At 38.7% G+C, this 22,398-nt stretch overlaps 1 protein-coding gene across 1 annotated transcript; it reads right to left on the bottom strand.

The window, feature by feature from the left end:
* Positions 1–13,274: 13,274 nt before the first annotated feature.
* On the bottom strand, positions 13,275–15,122 carry LOC130935226 (protein CANDIDATE G-PROTEIN COUPLED RECEPTOR 7-like). Its single transcript, XM_057864850.1, has one exon. It carries the CDS (start codon positions 14,980–14,982, stop codon positions 13,648–13,650), a length of 1,335 nt encoding a protein of 444 aa, XP_057720833.1. The 5' UTR covers positions 14,983–15,122; the 3' UTR covers positions 13,275–13,647.
* Positions 15,123–22,398: the final 7,276 nt, after the last annotated feature.

Raw genomic sequence — 22,398 nt, 5'->3', positions numbered from 1 at the left:
ACGATCAATGCAGCCACTGCCTTGGTTTGTTTTTTATCCTCAAAGAACATCTCCTCGTGTACACCTTGTTTACAACCTTCTCGATGATTTTCAAGCTTGTAGCCATCACTAGCTCGAGAAGATAATTTTCAGATCTAATAAACTTCTTAAGGGAAGAATTGATTCCCTCGCATCTCGATGTTATTCTCATGCCCGCGTAAAACTTATCACACAGATAAGCATTTGCCCACTACTCCCTCTTCTTGTATGCTTTTTCAATCCAATCATTATTCTCTAAATTGAAGCACTCAACCATGTCCACCCAATTGTTATCAAACTCTTCAACCCCAAAGACTTCATACTCCACAGTCTTGAATGCACCACAAAAATCAGCATCCTTGATGTTAGCCACAGCATTCTAGGAAAGATGCTAACTGCATAGCCGGTGTGTTGCATTAGGAAACCCACTCCGAGTGGCCTCCTTCATCGATTCATCTCCATCTGTAATCATAACCTTTGGCTCCTTTTGCTTCATTACATTCCAAAAACTCCTTAGCAACCATTTATAAGAAGGAATCTTCTCATTCTCAAGTAACCCAAACCCAAATATAATGATCTTGTATGTGGTTGTTAGTACCCAAAAATATCAACAGAGACCTATTATATAAATTATTCCTATAGTTTGAATCAAAGACCAACACATCACCAAAATAATTGTAGTCACGTTGCATCTGACCATCACACCAAAATAGATTACCCAAGTGATTTTCAGCACAGTACGAGTATTATACCACAACTAGCAGATCAAGTTCTGTCTTTCTTTTAAGATAGCTAATTGCTACTGTAGCATCACCCTCAACGATGCAGGAATGTTGGACATCATTTATATAGTTATATAGATCCTTCTTTATAAAATACAAATGATGATAACCACCTGCGAGATAGGAAAAGAGTCTCATGATTTGGGTTGTCTAGATACCTGCTGCATACAAACCATAAATATCGGTTTTGTTGTCATCTGACATGTTATGATGTGGTGCCATTACATTTGTTTAGTATGGTAGGGCGAACTCATGGTTATGATCCACAAAGAAAGACTTCATCTTTCACTTTTCGCACCATTTGTCTAGATGAACAACAAACCTCGTGTTACAATTGGTTCGTGTAATTGCTTTGTATGGCCGCTATCTATCAATCCTCTCATAAAATTTTTTATGTGCAATCCTTGTCTATTGCAGAAGAAAAATTTTCTCACAACATTATCTTTATCATCTTTTTCCGAAACTCCCTTTCGAACTGCAAACCCAGTAACCCGTGCATATTTCATATACCTTGCATATGCTTCCTCAACAGAATTGAACTCTACCAAAGCCAATTCTTCCGCAGTTACCCTTGTCTCACAGCAATTAAACATATTTGGCTCTTTATCTGACTACATCGTAGTCAGACTAGATCCTTCTACTTTTTCATTAGGAATGGCAAAGCGGGCCGGCCCGCCCCAACCCGCCCCGCCCCGCCTAGTCCCGCCTCATAAATGGAGCGGGCCGGTCCGCCCTGCCAACTAAAATGGGTTCAAAATGCTAGTCCACCCCGCTTTATGGCCGATTGGCGGGTTGGCAGGCTAGCCCACTTGACTCTTTTTTTTTTTTGAAAAATAAAATTCATTAAAATTAACCAAAAAATAATAATTAAAAAATAAAATACAAATAAAAAATAGTCAAATTATAATATAATTTTTTTACTATTTTTTTTTTATTTTTAACTTCAATAAAATTGTTCAAAATAATATTTGTCAATAAAATCATCTTTATTTTAAAAAATAAGTCACATAATTTGAGCATATATACAAAATTGTAAAATAAAATAAATAAAGTTAATAGCCAAGGTAGAGAAAATTGAGATTTTACGTGAAATCAAAAAAGTAAATAAAAAACGTAAAACATAAAATCTTAACAAGATTTAAATCGTAAAATCGTCAGATTTAGTATAAATTTTGTAAAATCGATAAACTCATTTAAAATCATAATATCGGAAGATTTTAAGAGTTAAATCGAGATTCTATCTACTATGTTAATAACTAAAAGAAGAATAAAAACAAAAAATGAAAAAAAGTGTTTAAAAATTCTATAATTATTAATTTTATAATAGTAACCACTCTTTTATTTAATAAAAAAAGAACAATAAAAAGCTTCGGCCCAGCGGACCGGCCCGCCCCGCCCCGCCAATTTGGCGGTGCAGGTTTGGCGGGTTTTTTTAATTTGGTGGACTCCAAATCCTAGGCCAACCTGCCTTTTTTAGCGGGTTTAGCAGATCGGCCCGGCGGGCTCGACCCATTTTGCCACCCCTATTTCCCATCATTCACTGCCTTACCAGTTTTTTCAATATCTAATGATGTCATATTCACTTCCTTTGTTTGTCACGACTCAGCCCCTAATGTCTCATCTTCGTTAGCCTCTGACCCCATGCTCCATCTGTTAGTCCACTACGCATAAAACTCTAAGCTACCCATAACAATCATGAACAAATATTACTACAATCTTACTATCTAGTTTCTAACTACTGACATACCATCCTCAACTTCTCACAATCTTCCGAAACAAAACGCAGGGATGATATAAATAAAAAACACAAAATCGATAAAACCCTCTTACCTTCATAACTTGCTCTGTGTTCGCCAGTAAATGCTAGCCCACCTCGGACATCTATCTTCTTTGATGACAAGTATCTACTGACAGTTAGCATTTCGACAGCTTCATACAATCTCCACAGTAATTTTCCATCGATTTTTCACTATTCTACTTCCTCTCCGTTACAAACAATACGATGTGAATGCTCAATGCCTGTTGCAATGTGCCATCCTCCCAAACCCAAAAAATCCTAACTCAGTTATATCTCATCAACCATCGATTTTGTGCTAACATTTTTTTTCTTATTTTCTAGCAAACAAAATTTTACTTCATTCTAATCACCATCTAAAATTTTTACCCTCAATATTAGTTTTTTTTATTGTGTTTAAGACCAACTAACTAAAAGTAAAAAATCCTTTAGGGAATGCACGTGTCAACAAATAATTGGATGGCTCCTTGTAGCCATTATAACCACGACAAAACTATGGCCACCATAGATTGCACCTATAAAAACCCTCATATTATTTTATTTTCAGTAAAAAACCCCACTCCGCCTCTTGACCATTGCTCTAACCGACAACCCGCCCCTTATTGATTGGAAAATAAAAATGCGGCTCCTAACCACTAACTCAGTTAGTCCTTATACCCCCTCTATTAAAGTTTTTTGTCTAGAACTAACAGATATTGCCTACGTGTAATGTTAATCCATTACCTATCAAGTGACCATTCAAAGGGACAAAGACCCTTCTATCGAGTCAACAATATGTTGCCGTTTTAGAGATGACAAAAATGGTTCATAGCCCTTGAAACCTTTCATATTACCATTACTCTCCTCTTTTCTCACTCACAATTACAGAAAAATTCTAAGCTTTCCACACTTTGCGCTAGAAATCCGACAACGAGGGAGATAATAACAAAGGTAATGATGGCAACACGATAGGGAAGTGATGGTGCAGTGACATCGTGGTGGCAACTTGGTAGTCCAATGTATGCTTTAATATTTCTTTTTTGTTTGAATTTCATTTGTTTATGTTGAGTGATTTTTTTTACTTGTATTTATTTATGAGAGGGGGTAGTGGTCCTTTGTCGTAGTCCTAGATTATGGCCCTCCATTGGATCTGGTGTAGTGACTTTGTTGCATGTTATGTTCTAGGGCTTAGAAAAAAACATAAATTATAATTTATTATTTGTTATTAGTAAGTTATTAGTTATTGTTAGTTAATTTTCCAAAAAAAATGTTTTTGTTTATGATGATTTATAATTAATTTGAACGATGGTTTGAAAGAGATGGAAATAGGTATCTAAACTACAATGATGAAAAAGTACACAAGTTCTCTAAGCTAGATATAGATTTAGTTAATCATAAGGACTTAGTTCAGTTGTTTATAGGTTTGGGTTATAAAGAATACAAGGAGATGTATTAGTCAGATTCAAGTGCAGATAATATATAGTCTAGTTTGTTCACTCTTAAGGGTGACAAAGACACTAATGAGATGTGTGACAAGAAAATGGCTAATATGGAGATTGATGATTTATACATCTATTTTGATCATACTGTTAACAAACCAGTTTTGCTTGAAAAAGTTGTTGATTCATCAAGTGATTGATCAAGTGATGATGATTATGAAAATGTTGATGACGAAGCTTAGAAACCTCCTCCCCTAGCTTTGAATTTGAAGACACTAGTAACTGTGAGATTTTGGGTGATAATTCTGGAAGGAGAGATACTAAGAAGGAAAAAAAAGATTATTGTGACACCTAAGAAAAAAATCTGTCACTCCTAAGAAGAAGAAAGATGAGACACCTAAGTAGAAGATTTTGACACCAAGGAGGAGAAGTTCTAAGCCATTTGGAGTTAATGATGAAGTGGTTAGTGTGTCAACCTCAACATTTTGCTTCTTCTTTTTTTCGAATGATTTGGTACATACGTTAGTATTACACCTTTCTAACCCATTATTGTATAATTCACTTACATAACATTCATTTAAAAATAGTTCTTTCTTTTCTCTTACTTGTTCCTTTCTCAAAATGCCCATAATCTCTATTATTCACAATTTTTCAATTTTATCCGCATTTTAACCTTTTCTTGCTTAGGCATGCTATTTATGTAACATTATATTAAATGGTGCAATCACCAAAAAGATTAGATGGTGCAATTTGTGTAACCTTATTTTGGGCAACATGCAAGTAATGTAATCCTATACAAAATGTATAATTAATTATATATCAAAGGTTAAAACGAACAAAATTTGAAATTAAGAACTTTTTTTTCTCTTGAAAGAAAGAGTTCAACACTCGAAGTGGAGCATACAAAGACAAAGACAAGAATGATAAAAAGACAAAACAACTCTTATGTCATCTCTGGCATAGCCATCAACAACATGAGTTATTTACCACACCATTCCGTGGCACATAAAAGCGATTGAGTCACACAATCTATAACGCCTGTTGTCTTGCTCTGAAATATGGCATCATTCCTACGTAACCAAATGTTCCATATAACTGAGAAGAACCCAACTAACCAATACTTGCGCATCTCTTTTTTCATAGGCATGGATCTCCAACTCTCAAAGTGATCTTTCAAGGTGTCAGGAGTAGTCCACACTTGAACAACTTCTATGATCCATGCACACTACATCTGCCAAGAGTACTCACAAGTAACAAACAAGTTCTGAATATTATCAACATCTTTTTTACACAACACGCATAAATTATCATTCTATTCTATGGTTCCCAACCTACTCAGCCGGTCCTTTGTATTGAACCGGCCTACCAATGCAAACCAAGTGAACAACTCAACTCGAGGCGGAACTAGGCCTTTCCAAATTTCTTTTATGAACCTATAGCTCAAAATCTCCTCGTCCAAAGTTGCTTCCTGCAAAACCTACACAAATGAGTTAGTAGAATAAACTCATTCCTTATCAAATTTCTACACCACTCTATCTTGCACTTCTACTATCAATCTAACAGATTGCAAGGCATGAAACAGCTAATCCGAAGTTCTTGCCTTGAATAGAAGTGCCAAACCCACTCTATTCCATCCCAAAATTCACAATCCCCAATTACTAATCCTTTTTTGTTTGAAATTAAGAAGAGTCTCGAAAAAGAGTCTTTCAGCTTTCCCACTTGGAGCTCTCAAAATCTGCTGGACCTACCATCCTCTACCTCCATAACAAGGCCATCAATTATCTTCTTCTTAACATATTTCTTCTTTATTTGTACTTGACATATGTCTCTCCATAAGCCATCTTTCTCTGGTAAAATTTGAGTAGATAGCAAGTAATTTGGGTTCAAGCTATTACAGGAGCACACGATCTTCTTCCAAAGGTGACAGTCTTCCTTTGAGAATCGTCACCACCATTTAAACAGTAAAGAAGTATTACAAACCACCGCATCACCCATCCCCAGCCCTCCTAACTTCTTTGGTGCCTGGATCATCTCCCACTTCACAAGAGCCATACCAGATTGTCCATCATCCTTTCCCTAGATGAACCGCCTCTGCAAAGAGATGATTCTTTGTGCAACCGCATTTGGCATCTTATACAAACTCAGGTAATAAATAGGTAGGTTGTTGATTACAGACTTAATAAGTACCAGCTTTCAGCCTTACTTAGGCCCTTTGCTTTCCATAAGCTAAGCTTCTCTTCCACCTTATCTATCAATGGCTTCCAAGTTTTTACCAATCGCAGATTTACTCCTAGGCTAATACCAAGATACCTTACCGGTAGTGCTGTCTCCTGGCAAACCAGTAACTGACACATCCGGCTAGCCCACTCCTAAATATAGTTCATTGGTATCAAGCTGGACTTCTCAAAGTTAATGCTCAATCCAGATATAATTTCGAAGCACCTCAGAAGTCTCTTATAATTTCTCACTATCTCCTCCTCAGGAGAACAGAATAATATTGTGTCATTAGCAAATTGTAAGTGTGATAACTCAATATTATCCCTACCGACTAAAAGTGGAGATATTCGACCGTTCCTCATCGCCTCCCCGATCATCTTGTTAAGCAAATCCACCACCAGAACAAACAAAAATGGCGATAATGGGTCGCCTTGACGAAGTCCCCTCTCTATTTTGAAAGATTTCGATAGTGACCCATTAACCAGAATAGAGATAGATGAGGACCTAATACACTTCTTAACCCATGTCCTCCTTGTACTATCAAATCCCATCTTCTCTAGCACAGTATTAATGAAGCACCATTTAACTCTATCATATACTTTTTGGAAATTAAAGCTCCATCATGTATCTTCTTCTCCTTTACAAAGGCATTCTGTGATTCCCCAACTAAGCCTAGCATTACACTCCTCATTCTTCGTGTCAGTAGTTTAGAGATAATTTTATAAACACATCCAACCATACTGATAGGTATGAGATCTTTTATCTCCTTCGCCCCAACGAATTTCAGAACCAACGCTACCCATGTGACATTGGAGTCTGCTGGTAGTCTTGCAGTCTCAAAAAAGCTCATCACAGCTATAGTGCATTCCATTCCAATATCATTCTAACACTTTTTTTATAAAATTTATGTTACATCCATTATTCCCTGGAGCCTTGGAAGATTCACAATTCTAAACTGCCTCTTTCACTTCCTCTACTGATGACATCACCTCTAGGGCTTCAACTTCCTCCCTCTCTAGTCGGTTAACTAATCCATCCCTAAATCTCAAAGTTGGAGATGCTTTCTGGTGGTACAGATGTTTATAAAAGTCTCGAACTACAACCTTGATTCTTGCTTGATTCCTCACTAATGTCCCATTAATCACCAAAGACTCAATCTAGTTATTCCTTCTTCTTGCCGAAGCAATATTGTGGAAATACCTTGTATTCTTATCCATCTCTTTAGCATGCCAAGTTCTAGACATTTGCTTCCAATGAACATCCCATCTAACATACCACTTCTGATAGCACCTCACTATCGCCCTTCTCCTTGTCTCCATTGTACCATCATAGAGTCCATTACTAACCATATCATCCACCTTCTTTATTTCTTCCTCAAACTTCTTTATCTTCTTAGATATATCCCCAAAATGTTGCTTAAGCCATCTACCTAGTAGTACTGATAGCACTTTCATCTTGTCTAAAAATTGTATGTCTCCTAATTCCCTCCACTCTTGTTTCACCATTCTTAGAAACCCTTCATGCGTGAACCATGAGTCCAGGCTACAGAATGGCCTTGGGCCATCAAATCTTCTACTATCTTCAATTATCAAAGGGCAGTATCTGATAAACCTCTTGGACCTTCCCTTAGTCACGTCTCTGGGTACACATCGAGCCACCCCAAAGTAACTAAGCTCCTATAAATACGAATGCATGACTGTCCCCTAAACCATGTATATTTGCGATCATTTAACGCCAAATCGACTAACTCCATATCATTTATCCATGCTCTAAAATATTTAGTAGACGCTGATAAGCTAGTCGCTCCTTTTCTTTCTTCCAAATGCATAACTTCATTAAAATCTCCCAAATAACAGAACGACACTTGACACAACTCTGCAATATAACTCAACTCTTCCCACATTGAGATCTTCTCAGCTCTCACATGTGGTCCACACACTAGACAAATAGCACAATGAAAATTATCTTTTATCACAATCCCTTCTACACACATCCATCTATCCCCTTTATAGCAATTAGTCAATTGAAAAACTTATTCATCCCATATTAACAATAACCCTCTGAAAGCCCCCAACTAAACTTACAAACTCCAAGCTAGCTCTGTAACTTTTCCAAATATGCATTACATCAAATTTAGTCACCAAATCCTTTTTTGTTTCTATCAAACCTAACATTTTGAACCTAAACTTACTTTTAAAATTTTTTAGCATACTAAATTTTTCAGCACCTCCCAAACCATAATATTCCAAGAACTTAAAATCATTTAACAATTTTAGTACACACCTGCTTATAATTTTTTGGCCAGCTTCTTCGTATTTTCTCTTTTTGCTTTGCTTGTCGTCGCTTCAGGGTAATTACCTCATTTTGCTTCTGCAGAATAGCCATAATATCCTCCTCGTTACTGCACTTAGCACCTGACTCTGCAACTAGTTTTCAAGCCTCTTTGTTCTCTGTCATTTCCTCTTCCCAACTCAGTTTGTTCCTTATTGTGAAGTTCACTTCAACCATCCAAAACAGCCTCAATCTCTGATCCTGCTTCTGTACGGTTCTCGTGTTCTTCCTCTTGGCCGTTGCCACTACCCTGAGCCCATCTATCCATCAATCTTTCCCCCTTCTTGCAGTCTCAATCCTGTCTCACCTTGGAGTTGCCATTCTTCATTTTATGTGTTGTGGCATCTATATATGTCATTAACCTTACCATGCCCAACAGCTTCTACACCTACCCCCAGGCCCTCTGTCACAACTCGCATCCTTCCCATTTCTTTAGACCTATGATATATCAAGTGAGCTTCTCTTGGTTCTGCATTTGGGTCCATTTCATGTCTCTCCTGGCATCGTTCCTTCTCACCATTGGTGGCTACCCCAGCAGCGCTCTTCCCTCCATCAAGCCCCCTAGCCTTCGCCTCCCGTGTACCCGCCTTTGCCAAGAAAAGTTGTCCACAATGATCCTCTAAATTCTTCCGCATCTCAGCCCCTGCGCCACTCACATGTTCAGTCTCCGCGTGCGTAGCATTTTCGATCAGAGGCTGCCTCCCCTATCAGGTCAACACGGTGGATAGTTCAGCCGCCTCTGCCGCGCGATGCTGTCCACTACCGTCCATACTGTGCTACGTCACATCTCGTGCTCCGCTCATACATACAAGCTCCGTGTGCATATCATCACTAGCCACATCCTGCAGCCCCTACCGGGTCACCATGGAAGAAGGGTCATACCCTACCCGATTGGGGAGACTGTTGGAAGCTCTACTCCAATGGGCCCTATCCTTCAGCCAAGACCTTTGTTGGGCCTATTTGCTCCCAACCCATGATCCTCTCTTGTATAATCATATAGTTTGTTGTCATAATGCTCCTCATAAACATAAGATACCGTTTTATTCGAATCTACCTCCTGGTTAATTTCCATTGATCCCTGAGAATCTTCATTTTCCTTAAATGCCGCATAATTAGCATTCCCATAATGAAGAATTTAAATTCTTATGATTCCATTCATTCAAATCTAAATATGAATTTACCAATCTGTCCTTCTCATGTTCATCATTCCGACAAAATTAAGAACTTCAAAAGCGAAAATAATTGTAAACTGCAAAAATAACCAATTATTAGTCGTGGTCGTGGATGTTCTCAAATTCGCATCCACATATCAACATCACCTTAAAACATCTCCAATGCTAGTTTTAAGTTTAATTTCATTTTACGCCTCACAAATGATAACGTTAGTATTTATAGAACCATGTATTATAAATAGTAATATGAAACTAAAAATAAAACTTATCACTTCAATACTTAGTCTCAATTCAATTAGAATTTTATATATTTTTTAAATTATTCCATCAAGATAGTTATATAAATAACAACTATAACGATTTTTCATTAGGGAAACCGTCTCTCTAAAATGAGACCGATTTTGTTTTATCTATCAGTTTCAATAATTTCAATTCTAAACTACTTTAATTCTAATTTAATTCTTAACGTATCAAATATGAGGCTTCAAAACACTCTATTAGAATTACTCTTAGTTTCAAAAGCACCACTAACATGTAATCCTTTTACCACCCATTCACCCAACTTCATCTATTTTATTTTTCTTGGGTAGAGTTCATGAAATTTATTATAATTACGTTAATTTTTTAATTAAAAAATACAACTAAGCCACGTTTGATAAGAAACTGGTATGAAAACTTTTTAACAATTTTCCAATAATAAAATAGTGTTTATTGTATTGGACATCTCACAATCCGAACATTGCGAATATTGATTCTGCGGAATAAACATCACATTATTGGAATAACAACAATTTCAGGATTTTGTTATGATTCTGACGAGATTTTACTCCATATGTACCTGCAAAGAGAAAAAGAATGTCCTTCGCCACGTGCTTTTTTACCAAGCAATATTATTTATTTTAACTTCAGAAACAGCAGAGGAAATTAGGAATAATGATGCAAGGATAATAAAGTAATAACAAAGAAACTGGCATTATGTTTTTCTTTTTTGGTTTTTTTTTTTTGCATTATATTTTTTATACTTCAAAGTTTTGTTTTTGGACATGGTGAAGGCCAGACAAACCCGGCCCAGACCAACCCGACCCCAAAAACCGCCTAGCCTAACCCTCCCTAATTCAAACTACGTCTCCCTCTCAACATAACTCTCTCACCTAACACGCTGAACACCAGAATCTAACTCCCCAAAGCAAACATCAAAGATGGTTGGAATAGGCGGACACTGCTGCAGCTCCGCTGTTGAAGCGCGACCCTGTCACTCCTAATCAAACCTTGTCAATCACATATACTGTTCGCCAAACCCAAACCATTCTATCGATATAACCCAATATAGCAATATGTTACCCAAATTAATTGGCCCATCTTAGGTTTGAACGACGATCAACGTACCAATAATGCCTCTCAATGAGATGATGTGAGACAACAGAATTACGAAGTTCAAACTAAAACTACATTTCTCCTGTCAGCTTATATATCGGCCCTAGCTAAAAGAATCTCATTCATATTAGGAGACATCCGTAAACTCAGAATTTCCCCTCCTACAAATTCGCAAACTAAAGATATAGTCCATCCGAGGAAAAAGTAGGGTCAATATCATTTGAAAACCGTTCTACACCAAACACACGTCAGCATAATTTCTGACAGGAACCTAGTATCAGAAGCAGAAGAAAATGGAAACATCGTGTTTTCTCCGTACTAATAAAAATATGGAAGATACTGAGTATTAGTCAGCTCCTCTCCAAGTCCAAATCCTTTCCAATTCTGAGATACTCCCAAATATCGAGTAAATCCCTATTTTGGTCCCTGAAATTCACGCAATTACTTGTTTTGATCCCTGAAATTCAAAATTACCTATGTTGGTCCTCTAGATTCAAGTCCAAGCACCAATATGGTCCCTCAATTCTTTCCGTGCTGAGATTGCACCCTCTTTGCCATGCTGGATGATAAGTAAATGACATCGTTTACTTTTGGCGTCCAAACAAGTTAGAAACGAAGAATAGTAGAGATAGAGAAGAAGACAAATACTTTATTTTGGGTCTCCATCGTTTCTTTTCCCTTTATATACAAAAGGATAACATTTCTGACTTGTTTGGGTGCCAAGGATAAACAACGTCATTTACCCATCATCCAATGTAGTAGGAAGGGTGTCATCTGAGCACTCCGTTAGCCTAATCATCACCGAAAAGAATCGAGGGACCACATTGGTGCCTAAACTTGAATCTGAAGGACCAGTATAGGTAATTTTGAATTTCAAAGACCAAAATGAGTAATCGCGTGAATCTCAGAGACCAAAATGGGTATTTAGTCCCCAAATATCTCTCCTCTTCCCTATATAACTAAAGATCAAAGTATTCTCTCTCCTTCAGTTACAAACCACCTTCCATGCCTTCAGCCTTTGCCACCCATTAACACCATAAACAACTAATGGGTCGGAGTTATTTCCTCCGAGGAAGAAGGTAAAGTATTTACAAGTTAAAGGCGCTCATTTACCACAAGCTGTTGTCAGACATACATTATCAACCATAATTGACTCGCTCCTTGGCAGAGAATGATTCATAATATTATGAAACACTAAAACAGAAATGGTTTATCTAAAAGCACCTTGAATTCGTGTATTTAATCTCCCCAATACAGTTAGAAGTCCCATATGAAAGCCACTCTTAAACTTTTTCTTTCGCAATCTCTTGCAATAATGTCATCAAATTAGAAGAGAACATTTTCTCACAACTAAATATACAAGAAAGCATAGGTCAGACACAGTACACAATTTATTATCATAGTAAAAAGGTGGGAACAATGGAACATCATGTCTAAAGTTGTTATTCATGTCCTCTAAATTCATAAGTAGCTCCAACTAAACACTAGCACTAATCAATTACCATTTGTTAGAGTGTGTTGGATCTCCAATATGTGCATGTGTGTGTTGAAGAATCATTGTGAATTTAAGAGCCAGTGCAAAGCCAAACTGAGACTATTTTGAGAAACTAAAACCTCTATAGCTCTTTCATGACAGGCTAAAGTTAGTCAGATGCAAACACCTGAGAGAGAGAGAGAGGGAGAGAGAGAGAGATGGTATACCAGATCTGTTAGAAGAACAACCAAACAATAAGAAAATGTTAATAGTTGGGTGCTATGATCAGTAGAATACCTCATGAGCCCACCACTTTGCTCATTTAGTAAATAAGTGGAGCCTGAGTCACGCCTATAAGCCACTCATGTGCAACTAAAAAAAGGTGTTTTATTTAAGTACACTCCACTTGATCTATACATGAATTCTACTAAGTCAACAAAGAAGTCAACTTGGATCATAGAAAAGATCTAGATAATGTAAATGAAAAAAGTAAGCAACCAGCAACAGTATGAATGATTAGATGCGATGGTCTTTTAAACCTTCATCAAAGAGAAACTGTAAACCATTTAATTGACCTAACATTATGTAATCATGTAATATCCAAGTATGAAAAGATTTGGATAATATAAGAAACTAATCAATGAATTGGTAAATGTATACACTCAAGCAGAATATGCAAATAAAGAAGAATGATGAATGAAAGAACATCTCAGCAATAACTGAGTAAAAATCCTCAAGTGATATAGTTTGATCTTCAATTGAACTAGATCAAATCTTTCTCTATCCCGCATTTTCATCAGCAGCATTAACACAAAATTATAAAAGAAATAATAAAAAGGAAGCTAAACATACAAGCAGTATTCCATTATGGACAATTTCTAACGGGGGGGTTGGGAACAAAAGGTAACAATATAAAAAGAAAACTGAGAAAAGGGAGTAACAGCATTCACTACCAGCAGAGCTGAACCACAAGAGCTTCACCGAACGTCCTGAAATCTGTGGCATAGAGAGGGTCAACTGTTAAACCAAAACCAAAAGAAGAGCCAGCCAAATTGAATTTCCCTATTCAAAGCTCAAATTCCTCTTCCCTAAGGGCCATTTCGGCGGCCTCTTCCTCCTCATCATCAAGCACAAAGTACTCATTCTTCTCCACAGGCCTAAACATATAGAACATCACCATGTAAAACGCAAGGCTCGCGGTCTCCTCGGCCGCATTGCTCACCCACTGGTACTTATAAGCAGCAATAGTCCTCAAAGCAAAGACCACAATCCTCGTGAAATACAAGTAGCCAATAACCACAATGTAGAACTGCCTGAAAAGTGTCAACTTTGAAAGGTTCCTGGCAGCCTTACCATCAGTTTTGGAAGTCTCCCTAAGCGACCTAATGGACCAAACAATCGGGAAAATAATTGCACAACAGCAAATAATATCCACAAGCAAGAAAACCTGGTTCCAGGTGACCCAATCCTTGATGAAGGGACCTGTCTCGCCAATCACAACGGAGGCCAAATTCGCCAGAACCTGAAGCGGGATCACGATCATGAGCACCTTCTTCTCCCTGTCCTGCAAGAACGGCTTCAAAAACGACCACCCGGTCCCGATCAAAACGATAACAGTGAAGAGCAAAACGACACGGATAAACTGAAAGATGTAGAACAACACGTCCCAGCCGTGAGGGAGCCCCGAGACCTTGATGAAATGCTTGTCGACGGCCGCGCATATCAGATTCAATGCTTTCATGAGGAGGAGTCCACCCATGAGGAGGTGGATTCGGTGAACGGAGCGCTTGTTGTGGTAACAAGTGTAGATCCAGAAGCCGAGGAAGACGAGGTATGTGAGGGAGAAGAAGGTGAAGAGTGTTGGGAGCTGTGTCTGACCGGCGGAGAGGTAGTCGCGGGAACCGTCAGATTCAAGATTGTAGACCTCTGTACGGACGTCCATGGACACGGAGGTGTCGGGGGCGCAGTTGGCGAAGAAGAGAGAGTATTCGTTTGGCGAGGAGACCGGGTAGGAGCGGTTGAAGGAGGCGGAGGGAGGTGGCGATAGGTCGCGGAAGGAGAAGAGGCGGAAGATGTAGTGAGAGTCGAGAACGCAGAAGGAAGGGTTCTGCTGGATCTCGATGAGGACTTGGAGGAGCGATTCTTCGTTCAGGAGGAAGAACCCTAGGCGTGAGGATTCCGGCTGGGGGGCCGAGGAGAGCGCCGCCACGGAGACGGAGGAGACGGCGATGGTGACGTGGCCCCTGTGTGTGAACCCGAACTTCTCGAAGAGGATCATTGGCCGGGTGTCGGATTTTATGGTGAGGGACTTGATCTCGGCGCTCGACGGCGGAGTAAGGGCGGAGAGAAGGAGGAACATGAAGAGGAGGAGGAGCGGCTGCAGCGAGGGTGGTTTCGTCATTTTGTGGGAATTGGAGAAATTGGGAATCGGAAATGGGTGAAAGTGGGATCCAAACAACAAAGTCTAATAACTAAACTAGAGAATGCAGATCTGAAGAAGCAACAAAGCGAGTATAGTTTGTGAAGGAAGCAACGAAAATGAACGAATGAATGAAAGAATTAAACGCGCTGTAGAGTCACCAAACGACGACGTGACATCTACGCGGACGTGATAAATTCACTGGGCTAAGTTTCCTTTTTGGGTTCATTCTGCTCTGCTGAATGGATTATTTGGGCTTTTTCAAATTTCAAGCCCTTCTTTACTTTTGCCAATATTGTTCATGTGCTCTCTCAACTGTATGAAATCTTCTAACAAAAAAGAGACTCTATCGCTCTATGAAATTTCATTTTCATATTAGAATGAACCACAACAATTTATTTAATTATCTAATTGCTATAAAAAAAATATTTTTGATTTATCTTAATCAAAAGTACAATAAAATATTTGAAAACACAATAAAATTATTCAAATTTGATAAAAAAAAATCCCCTCAGTAACATTTATCAAAATTGAACAAATAATGACTCGGATAAATTACTAGATATTGAATTGGTATTGAATCACCAATTAAATTTTTTAACGTAATAATAATTAAATAAATATATAAAATTATATAATAAAATAAAAATTTTAATAAAAAATAAATAAATATATTGTTAACAGCATTTGCCTTAGTGGTAAGTGTGACAAGCTCTAGATAAAAGGTTTTAAATTCAAACAATATCTTCATACTTTTTAAATTAAGAAATTAATTTTAATATATTAATAATATAAAATATTTTACCTAAAATTTTTAAAGTATATCATCCACTTTATTGGTATTCTGGTGAATCATGTATGGATCACTGACAAAAATAAATTTTGTCCTATTCTATTATGTGTAATGTCAAAAGAGTACAAAGAAAAATATAAGAAAGACAGCTCAGTGTAGTTGTTTAGACTGTCATGAGCCGAACCATCCTCTTAAGTGTGTGATTGCTTATTGGACCTAAAAGGTTGACTTAATGACCCTTTTGGACTGTTTGTTATTAGATTCTCTAATCCAGTTGAAAAAAAGTTTACATTCTTGATTTGTTGAAAGACATGAAAAAATAAAAAAGGATTGTATTTATAATTTATTGTTTAATTTTAACATTAAAAAAATCATATTTTAAATAACTAATGATGAAACAAAATTAACTACCCTAGCATTTTTATTAGTTTAAAAATTTATGATTGGATTTTGATGGTAAATAAAAAATACTAGAAAATTTACTCTTTAGAATATTTTATAATAGGTTTTACATCAAATACAAAAATAAAAATTTTAAAATATTTATATTTTTTAATAAAAAATAACTTGAAGAAATTTAATTTATAATTTTTATCTAGGATAAAGTACTAAATTGATCTTTTACATTTGAGCCTAATTTTGTTTTAGTACCTAAAGTTTAAAAGGTCCTATTCGAATACAAAAATATTTTCATTTAGTTTTAATATTGTTCTACCGTAAAATTAATATTAAATAATTAATGAAACTTTAGTTTTCAAATATGAAAAATTTATATAACCAAACTGTTACGTTGGATAACCGGAGATTAATTGGCTAGACTCGTTGGGTTGGCCCAATCGTCTGGGGAAGGAATCCTTCGAGCGGGTTTGCGTCTTTAGGGCCTCCGTCTGACTTGTACGTGTGAGAGAATGGGGGGGTGGTACCTGCAAAGACACTCCGATGCCTAAGTTAGCAAGGGTGTGAGCAGGTCTAGAGAGTATTGGGACTTAGAGATACCTGAGGAGTGTCAGTGTATTTATAGTGGTGAACCGATAACCACCGTTGGAGTAATTCCACCTTTTAGGGTGGATAACCATCCCTTTATCTTAGGGAGGTTACGATATGGCTCTTGGAAGTGGATTGAGAGATTTTATGGGTAGTTATTATCTGCCAGCTAATCTCTGCTTCCGACTTCGTAAGATCAGGTCGTGGGGAGCACCGACTTCTTAAGAGAAGGTCGGTGTACTGAGGTGCCCAACTTTGTGGGTTGGATCTGTCATTTGGACTTGGGTCTTAGCTTGGGGCAGGGTATGAACAGTGCCCCTACTCGAGCCCAATTTCTTTTAAGAGTTGGGGTCGAGTATTATAACTCGGGACCGTAGCCAACCTGATAGGGAACCGACGTGATTTTTCAGAACCGACGTGTTTTTGAAAGCTTTCAACAGTCGCATCTAATCAAACGTCGCGTCTCTTAGATGTTTGAGTATTCATACGTGGGGGCGGTTACCTTGGTAACGGTGCAACTTCTTAAATGGTTGCGTCGTTTAACCTTTATGCCCCTAACGTGCTTATAAATACTTTTCCCTCTCTTTCCTTGTTTCATTTCTGAAAACTTTCTCACTTACACTCTGTTCCAAAAAGATAGCTTCCTTTTTCTTTGATTAACTGCTGTAGCACCTTCGACCCTTCGAAAGTAAATGTCAGATTTCTTTCTTCTTCTTCTCTTTTATGACTGCTTTTATTTGCATGTCTTTTATTTGAGAGGAGTGTTGGTCGTAGACTTTAGTGATTCTGTTTTGTCAAGGATCTAACCCCAGGCCCTTTAGAGACCCTATTTTTTATCCTTTTTTCTTTTTCCCTTTGTAGGTTTCGGGATCCTTTTCTTTTTTAGAAAAAAGATGTCTTTTGTAGAATCCCTCATTCGATGGGTAGATGTTACTATTCTTGGGGAAGAACCCCTTGTGGATACTGACTATGTTACTGACCTTCGTACGCACCATAGAATTTGTGCTTCTGATGGGGGTGAGTCGAGATATGAACTGATAGCCCCGGGTCTGGAAGACCGGGTTTATTTTGGAAGAGCTTCTGAGGAAGACCCTCATTTTATTTTTATGTATGAGAGTTTTTTCACCCGTTTGGGTATTCTTCTTCCTTTTTCTGACTTTGAGATAGCCGTTTTATCTCATTGCCGGATAGCTCCTACCCAACTTCACCCCAACTCTTGGAATTTTTTGAAAATTTATCAATTTATTAGCCATGCCCTAGATTTTCCGACTTCTTTGAGGATTTTTTTTCCTTTTTCACATGACCAAGCCCTTCAGTGGGCAAAATGACAAACAGCAATGGGTTTCTTTCCGGGTCATACAAGGCCGGAGAGTTTTTACCCTTTTTGATGAATCCTTTCATGACTTTAAAAACTTCTTTTTCAAAGTGCAAGCTGTAGAGGGTCACCACCCCTTTTTTCTAGATCAAAATTTTTCTCCTCGCTTTTTCATGTACTGGTTAGAGGCCTCTCCTTGTGAGAAATATAGTTTGGATGATTTGGACGAGGTGGAGGCGGCAATCGTTGGGTTCCTCCGAGAAGTTTGGGGGAGAGCCCCTTATCTGGATACCAAGAAGTTCCTCCAGGGGTCTTTGACCTTTTTGCAGGCCCAATTAGGTAGTGTCATATTGATTTGTTGGGTTTTCCAACTTTCCGAGTTGTTTTCTCCAATTTGTTTTATTGACTTTTTTACCTAATGACTTTTGCAGAGATGGCGAAGAAGAATTTGATGGAGTCTTACCAGAGGATTCAGGAGGCCAAAGCGAGATCCCGCGCCAGGGTTGGTGGGGCCAGGGCAGCTAGTCCTTCCCCTCTCCCTTCTTCTCACAGCTTGGGGACCCCTGCTCGACCTATTGTTATTTCTTCCTCGGCCTCTTCTCTGCCGCCCCCTTCTTCCCGACCTTCTCCTGAGCCAGAAAAGAAGAAGCGCAAGGCTTTAGAGTCTAGCTCTCCTTTTGAAGGTGAGGCCAAAGTGGATGCACCTTAATTTATCCAGGAGCATATCTATCCTTATACTTGTATAAGTATGGATGATGCTTCTCTTTGAAACCACCTTACTATTCTGGCTCAGAAGAGTATCAGGGCGGCGGGGGTGTGCACCAAGTTTCTTAATTTTTTTTTAGAAGACTTCCCTCAGCTCTTTGGGTTCATCCCTGAGGGTTAAAGAGCTAGAGGGAAGGATTCTTTTGTATCAGGAGGCTGAGAGGAGCCTGAAGAAGGAGGTCACCAAGCTGAGAGAAGAGAGGGATAATCTCCAGAAGGAGGGGGAGAGGTTGATGGGACGATGCTCTATGGCGGAGAGTCTACGGGAGAAGGTGGAGCAGAGCTACTCAAGCTTATTCCAGGACCTTGTGGAGGTCAAAAAAGATCTGGTAAGAGCTCCGGACGCTTATTCGGATCTGGAGGACTCCATTGCCGAGGGATCCGAGGAGGCGTGGAGGTTTTTAAGGAGCAGGTCGGGATTATTGCTCCCGACCTGGATCTCTCACCATTGGATCCTGATAAGGTTGTAATCGATGGGGCCATTGTATCTCCTCCCCGACCTGTGTCTGAATCCGACTTGAAGACTCGGGGCCAGAGAATCATAGAGTCCCTTCCCCGACCAGATGATGCTCCGAGTTCTTCCAAGGCTCCTGAGACTTCCCCTCCAACTCCTATGGATGTTTCTCTCCCTGACTCTAGTGGTGCTCCAACTACTCTTCCGGGTTTTGGTGGTGACGCCCTTCCGAATTAAAAAATTTATCTTTGGCTATATGGGGGTGATAAACCCATATTTCATGGTTTATCTTGTGCTCAATTGAGTGGTTTTTATCAACTCTTTACCCACTTATTCATACTATTTGCATGGTTTTACATTTGCCTTCCTAATTATGTGCTTTGATTGAAAACATGTTTATTTGGACTTATATTTGCTTATTATTAATCCTCTCTTATTACCATTAGATGCCTTGATATGTGTGTTAAGTGTTTTCAGATATTATAAGGCAGGAATGGCTTGGAGGATGGAAAGAAAGCATGCAAAAGTGGAAGGAATACAATAAGTTGGAGAAATTGCTAAGCTGTCCAGCCTGACCTCTTCGCACAACGGCTATAACTTTAGCTACAGAGGTCCAAACGACGCGGTTTCAGTTGCGTTGGAAAGCTAACGTCCAAGGCTTCGATTTGATATATAATTTGTCATAGCTGCCCTGACGCCAGGCGACGCAAACGCGTGAGTCACGCGGACGCGTGACCTGGCAGGAACGCAACCCGCGCGGCCGCGTGAGCCAAAGGAAAGACTAGGACTTTAGGTATCAAATTAATTAGTCCACTTGACCTTCCTTTGTTTAGTAAAGGTTAACTAAGTGGGATTAAAATCTAATTCTCATCACAATTGATAAGGATAGGACTTCCAGTTCCCATACCTTGCCAAGAGTTTATTTTATAGTTATTTATTTATTTTTCTTATTATTTTTTGTGCAACATACTGTCCCCTTACTTCCAAAACCCCAATTTTACCTTTTTCATAGCCAATAATAAGAACATACCTCCCTGCAATTCCTTGAGAAGACGATCCGATGTTTAAATACTTGGTTAACAATTTTTAAAGGGGTTTGTTACTTGTGACAACCAAAACGTTTGCACGAAGGGATTTCTGTTAGTTTAAAAGCTGTATCTACAACGCGAATATTATTAATAATTCTTTACTAGCGAAAATCCCAACGTCAAAATGGCGTCGTTGCCGGGGAATTGCAAACGTGTGCCTTATTATTGGTTATTGTAAATATTTTTCTTTTACTTGTTTATTTGTTTCTCCTTTTTCCCCCTTATTTCTGATAGCTATTATGAATTCTCACCCCTCTCGCTTTGAGTTTGGTTCTAACTTTGTTGAAGGAAATAGAAACCACAGCAGGAATATGCATCAAGGTCAGACCAATCAAGGATGGATGGAGCCAAGAGGATCTAATCAACCCTTTAGGCAACAACACCCTCCAAGATATCATGGACAACGACCATTCTACAATGCATACCCAGCTGAAAGATATGGTGGACAACCTTGTAACTACGAACAAGTCCCACCCCGTGCCTATATACCATCCTCTCAACATAACTTTGAACCGCCACACTCACAAGCCCCTTTCCACCATTCACCTCCATATGATCCTAATCCTTATTCACCACACCAACCACCATATGAACCATACACAAAACCACCACCTCGATATACACCATCTCCTTATCATTATCAAGATGAACCACCTTCCTACCATAAACCCTTTCTTCCAACAAATGAACCCTCCTATCCACCCCAAATCTCCTTGGAAAAAGTAATTGGTGATCTAAACTCTACTATACGAGCTCTCGCCGCCCAAATCAGACCACCAAATACCTTCAACAATCAACCCTCTAGCTCTAGTGCACTTTCTTTTCAACCACAGAATGATATCTCCACCCCATCACCACCATCCATGGAAGAGCATCAACATCCATCAATCCAAGAGCAACATGATCCCACTGATACTATTAACATAGAACAAGAGAGAAGGGATCATCTTCGTGAATCCATACTTCATAAGGAGCTAGAGGAGGCACTAAGGGTGAAGGTAGTAGACACCCTTGAAGTTGACAGCGCAGTTGAAGAACTAGTGAAAGAAGACAACAAGGAGGATTTTATGCTTAAAGGTAAAGAAATAGTTGGAAGGAAAATCATTGAGGACGAATATGATTGCATACTTAAATATCTGGATCAAGAAAGAAATCGATTGCCTTTCCGACGTTCGGACATTCAAAGAACCCCCATGGTTTCATGTGGGAAATCTACTGAAAATGTAGCAGGAAGGAGAAATTGGGCACTCAGGTGGATAGTGAGCAGCACGATTTGATATTGGAACAAGTGGAGGATGCCGGAATTATTGAAGAAGAAGAGGAGGCAGTGGTTGAAGACTTAGGAGATGCTGAACCTCCATGGGAAAGTCAAGTTATAGAGCATCCTTCAAAGACGATTGAAGATGATGTTGAGGAGGGTGTACAACCTCCAAAGCATATCATGGTTGAAGACTTTGAAGGAGACAATCAAGAGATGGATTCAATCATTAATGAATTCCTATCTACATTTGAATCCTCTCCCATTGGACTTGACATGGAGATTACAGAAGAAGAAGCACAACCTCCTTTGCCCTTGGTGAACACTGAAGAAGAGATTGAATTGGAAGAAATCCACCAAGAGGAAGAGGTTGATATTGAAGAATATTGCCACGAGGTGGAAGATGTCGAAGAAGAGCATAAGGGAGTGGAGCTTGCACGTTCATTAGAAACACCTCCCCCTAAGTTGCCATCATCCTTCACAACATTCAAGTGGGTGAAATTCATATCCCTTAGCTTTCTAATTCCACTTGAATACGGGCTACTGGAGACGGATGGCCAACTTAGAGCTCTCTGTGGCATTAAGAGTAAGAAAAAGATGGTCAGAGATAAGATTTATCCTGCAAGGTTCAACTCGGTTGTGTGTTCAACATTCAAACGCAAAGGTTAGTTTAGAGCTCAACTGAATGGGTCTAGGAAGTTGTCTGGCTGCTTCAGTGAGAATTCAGACTGTTTGCCACCC

The sequence above is a fragment of the Arachis stenosperma genome, chromosome 6 (assembly GCF_014773155.1).
Source record: "Arachis stenosperma cultivar V10309 chromosome 6, arast.V10309.gnm1.PFL2, whole genome shotgun sequence".
NCBI classification, from domain to species: Eukaryota; Viridiplantae; Streptophyta; class Magnoliopsida; order Fabales; family Fabaceae; genus Arachis; species Arachis stenosperma.
Note: the sequence above shows the minus strand (reverse complement) of the source record. Positions and strands in the feature narration are given on the sequence as shown.